The sequence below is a fragment of the Macrobrachium nipponense genome, chromosome 8 (genome assembly GCF_015104395.2).
Source record: "Macrobrachium nipponense isolate FS-2020 chromosome 8, ASM1510439v2, whole genome shotgun sequence".
Classification (NCBI taxonomy): Eukaryota; Metazoa; Arthropoda; class Malacostraca; order Decapoda; family Palaemonidae; genus Macrobrachium; species Macrobrachium nipponense.
Window position 1 is genome coordinate 10,167,911 of NC_087203.1, and position 5,276 is coordinate 10,173,186.

A 5,276-nucleotide genomic window follows, 5' to 3' on the forward strand; every position below is an offset into this window, starting at 1 on the left:
GCTGGTGTCCTGCTTACAAATATAAGGTTCGATTTTTTTCCAACAATTTATAAAATGCAAAGATTGGCATTCTTGTGTAATTTTCAAAGTCTGTTGGATTTTCGACTTGTAGTGGCAAAAATATTTCATAGAAGCTTCCCTTCAGAGGTCGCCGAGAAAGCCATTGCTTACACCACAAGGTTCTACGTTTCTTCCTCAAAAGTTTCTTTTTTGCAGCACACAGAGCAACTACACCCCACAGTAGAGTCTCCTGGCAAAGTACATCATCGGCAGACATCCTGCCGTTGAAAGCTGAACTGCGAGAACAAGTAAGCAGTGTTGTAGTACAGTTTGGCCGCTATTAATTTTTTTCAACACCACTACTGCATCACGTAGCTGATACATGATGGCATAGTGTGTACCATGCTTAAGGCTATGTAAATTTCACCTACCTATTTCGAAATCTATGCTTTGTTAACAATACCTTTGTCATTAACTAAGTAGTGAAACTTACATTTTTTGATTCACAATTAATATTCAACATTGTTCTTTATTAAATGTCTGAACGGTTATAATCTTTCTTCTCCTCCATTGTTTTTACACCTCCATCTCATTAAAAAATCCACAACTGTTGGGAATTCCAAGATCTATCATTTCACAGAAGCGTCATGTGTGTATGAAATTGTCTTGTTTTCTGAGAACTATTACCAATATTATCAGATCACTTAAGGTCGCTTCTTACCTCAGCAACAATATTACAAATAGAAAGCACAATGTCTTGTGTCACAAGAATATCGAGCTAAACTACCAAAGTAGTGAAGCAAGTCTACCTTTGCAAATGCTTCATTTTCTTGTAATCGGATTCGGCGTATGTTATGATTTGTGCTATATGTAAGTATAAATGGATACAAAGAAAAACCAATTACTGGACTATATAACCTATCATTTTCGTGTCACTCAAAGTCATGGGAAATTGGAAATAGCTGGCACTGGCAGAGTGGAGGGAAATCGATTATATTTTAATGTAGTTCGGAATAACTCATTACCTATAGGTACCCATATATATGATATATATATATATATATATATATATATATATATATATATATATATATATATATATATATATATAGATATATATATATATATATATAGATATATATATATATATATATATATATTATATTATATATATATATATATATACGAAGCACCCAAATATCTGGTCATTACACTTACCAGTCAAAACCAGTTACCTCACAACAGCCAGACACCTGAACCTTTATCACAGTTAAAATATGACTGATTATTCTAAAGGCAACAGTAATCCCTTAAAAACTTCTTAATCATGCAAGAGATCAGACTAAGTTCATTAAAAGAGGTGTGAGGTAATCTTATATGAGATTAAATCGATTACAGGGTATCACTCCAACAATTATTTTAAACGTCTAAGTATTTCCCTGGTTCTAACTCACTTCAATAAAATTGAAGGAAATCAGCACAAGCACCACTCTATATTTCTGCCTAAATTAAATTCTATCGCTGGTGGTCAATAAATGAAAAACTTTTATCAAAATTTTTTAAATACAACAAAAATTTCATTTTGTGTTCAACTCAAAATTTATAAGGGAAATTTAGAAAAAACAGAGTTTAATTATTTTTGAATTAATCATTAAAAAAATTAAATCAAAATTAATCTATTAAGAAAATTATTAATCAAGAAGTGAAATCCTTCAATCAAAATTCAAACTGTTATGCGATAATCAATATTTGAAAAAAAATCTATGTTAATGGAAATTAATTAACAAGTGTTAAATTAAATCAAGTATGCAATGTAAAATCACTAACAAACACCTAAGATAATCAAACAAATTGAGAATGCAAAAATATGTAAACACACAATGTATGATAGCATTAAATTCCCCACTAGAATGTGAAAAACCACCGAAATGCAAAAATGTTAAGAAAATGACAAGCATACAGAATATTGAAAAACACTTCAAAAGAATTAAATTCTGAACAAAAAAATGTGCAATATGCATAACTGAAATGATCTTATGTAAATACTTTCAATATTTTTTAAGTGCACTTAAAACTTGGAACAACACTACCTGGTACCAGTTTTTCCTTTTTGCTGTAGCTTCCAAATTCACTATACTCTTTCACAGGCGCTGATACAAAAACAAGTTTACACTGTCTGTTCAGATTCCATAAGAAAGTGATTGAATCTAAAAGTTACAAGAGACCCTGTAAGTACAAAATCTTTATATTAATGTAAAAATCAAAATTTCTTTCGTCGGGAAAATATTAGGCGCAAGTTGCGTCTAATATCAGAATGACCCATTCTTCTATGGGAACTATTGATCAGCAAAATGGATGATGTCAAAGCATTTTAGGGTCAGGTTTTCTGCAAAACTTTTAATAAATTCACTTTTCGAACGACAGGAAAAGAGAATGATATTATGGTTATCAAGCTATTAACAGTACATGATTTCAGAACATAACATTCTGTTAACATGAAGGAAATGATTTTAAATAATTATCGCAAGTGAACGGTGATGTCAGAGCAGTTTTGGGAGCTAGGTACTCATTTCATCTTCAAATTAAATTACTTACAAGCCAACAAATTCTCTTTTGACAAATCGAGAGAGATAAGAGTTAATGTATTAGTAATATCATACAGTTTCGTAATAAAAGAATCTCTAGTTAGTAAAAATGACTCTGATAACACTCATGAATTAACGTAGTGACATCGCTTCTGGTTATACGTATGTTAAGTCTTTTGATGAAGCCACATAACAATCTAGAAGCTATAATGAAGCATTGCACAATCTGGGGCAATCATGACTTGGTTACAAATAAGACAAAGTCGAACAATACTGGTTCAATATGAAGGACTCGTGCACCTCCAATCACTAACATGTTGACAGATACATCCGCTTTCGCGAATAAAGATAAATCTTTTCAGATACATTATTACTTAACTTTAAATTATGCTTTTGCGAATTCTGAACATAAAACACCTCCATACATTTTACAAAGGTAATACATACAAATATTGAAGGGAAGTTACACTTTCCAAAGGCATTAACAGACACATTATATATATATATATATATTATATATATATATATATATATATATATATATATATATATATATATATATATTACAGGTCAAATGACCCTTTTTAACTAAAAGGGGAGAATTCCTAACAGATAACGCAACCTACCATCGATATTCCCATTGCTTACCTTTTCTGCGTAGCCGAAATCAGACATTGAATCTAGGTTCTAATTGAAACTACTTGAGATACAAAAATAGTCTTTATTTTCCACAAAATAGCTAAAATGAAAATGAAGTAAAATTAATCTAAAATCCTTAAGCTATGAGACACCATTAAAACATAAAACTTCTACAGGTCTGTGTATTTCACATTTCATTATCCATTTGCAAAATATAGAGAAAAAATGCAACTGCACAATGTCACCTTTTTATAATTTTCCCGTCTTCTTAGTCTTCGATGTGTCAATCTAGACCGACTTGTCTTTTCATCCAAGACAATCTGTTTCCTCTTTTCTTCATTAACTCTAAAAGGACACTCAAGCTTATAATTTAATTCATTTCTCACATTACTTTTCAAGAGGACACTATACCCAATAGCAACTTTAGCCTCTAATGGTTTCCCGTTGCTATTTTCCACCATTTCTCGGGTTTTAGCCTCGAGATTGCGGCTGAGGCAAGCATGTCTCCCTGCCATAGAGATTAATGCCTTGATTGTATCCACTCCATGATAGGGTATAGGCAACAAATCAAATGTGCCTCGCGCCTGGCAACCAAATAATGCTTCAAATGGAGACATTTTAATATAATCACTGACCAAAGTGTTAATGTTATGCTTAACTATCTATATACTATCTATCCCAGTTCCTGTAATTTCCTCCTGTGGTCTTCCTGAGAGCTTCGAGCACATTCTTGTTTGCTCGTTCACATAACCCATTTGCTTCAGGTCTGTATGGAATAATTGTTATTTTCTGTGACCCCATAACTTCTGCCAGACACTGTAAGGTCATGTTTACACATTCTCTACCAATATCAGTCAACAAAACTTCGGGTGAGCCATATCTGCAGGTGACTCCATTGAAAAATGCCATAGCCACTTCATGGCTTGTTTTGTTCTTAAGTGGAAAGATCTCCACTGCTCTTGCCAGTTCATCTATTACCAATGTGGCCATACCTTGATTCATAAAAATTCCCCAAGATATCCATGTGTATTCTCTGAAAAGGTTTACTTGGTATCGGATATGACCCTTGCAAGAAGTTACTCTTGCAGGTTTGCAAGCATTGCACATTGTACACTTTTTCACACAATTTTCCACATTGTCATATTCTGCCAAATATACTTATTACACACATTATACGTCTTTTCTATCCCCAAATGTGGGCCAGCAAACTTGCAATGTATACTATCGAAAACTACTGGAATTAGGACTTTCGGATCCACCATCTGTGTCGTACCCCCTTTACTTTCACTCGTCCTTAATTTATATTTAATTTTCCTGACCAACAGATTACCCTAATTCTAAACCTGAAAAAAAATGCAACTTATAACCTTTCCTGACTAATTCACCTCTGAGGAACGCTTTTGCGTCTGCCAAAATTTCATCCTCCTTTTGCCTATGTTCTATTAGACCGACATCCCATTGTATAGGATCACTAGTAACCACCCCAACTTGAAATCCTTCCATATCATGAAAACTTCTAATAAGTGCATCCGAGATCACGTAAGTTGAGCTTTACATCAAAATCTCTGATGGTTAGGAACCATCGAGCTCTTTTGGGCGATAGATCTGGCTTATTAAAACAATCCAATAATGGCTTGTGGTCTGTAAAAACTTCTACTTTATTCCTCATTAATAACATTTTAAAATGAACTGAGCTTGATACTACTGTAAAGGCCTCCTTATCTATGGTAGCCATTGATCTTTCATTGCTGCCCTTTTTCCTAAATTTCCTGATAAACCAAAAGGCATCTGCGTAAATTCATTGCCCCTTGGGCAATGAGAACGCGGTTAGTTCACGGCTCTCTTCACTAAGAGGAACTTGCAAAATCCCTGCATAAGTTTTATTGACAAATATATGCTACATACCCCAATTTCTGCAAAATGTTCTGATATGCAAGCGACTGGATAACGGTCAGGAATTGGTTTTTCATTCTGCTTGCGAAAATCTATGCATACCCGGACAGAACCATTTTCTTAGGCACCTCAAACAAAGGAAAGTTGTACGGGGACACA

At 33.5% G+C, this 5,276-nt stretch overlaps 1 protein-coding gene across 1 annotated transcript; it reads right to left on the reverse strand.

Annotated features, from left to right (window-relative positions):
* Nucleotides 1-3,893: 3,893 nt before the first annotated feature.
* Nucleotides 3,894-4,214, reverse strand: LOC135223004 (uncharacterized). Its single transcript, XM_064261513.1, has one exon. It carries the CDS (start codon nucleotides 4,212-4,214, stop codon nucleotides 3,894-3,896), a length of 321 nt encoding a protein of 106 aa, XP_064117583.1.
* Nucleotides 4,215-5,276: the final 1,062 nt, after the last annotated feature.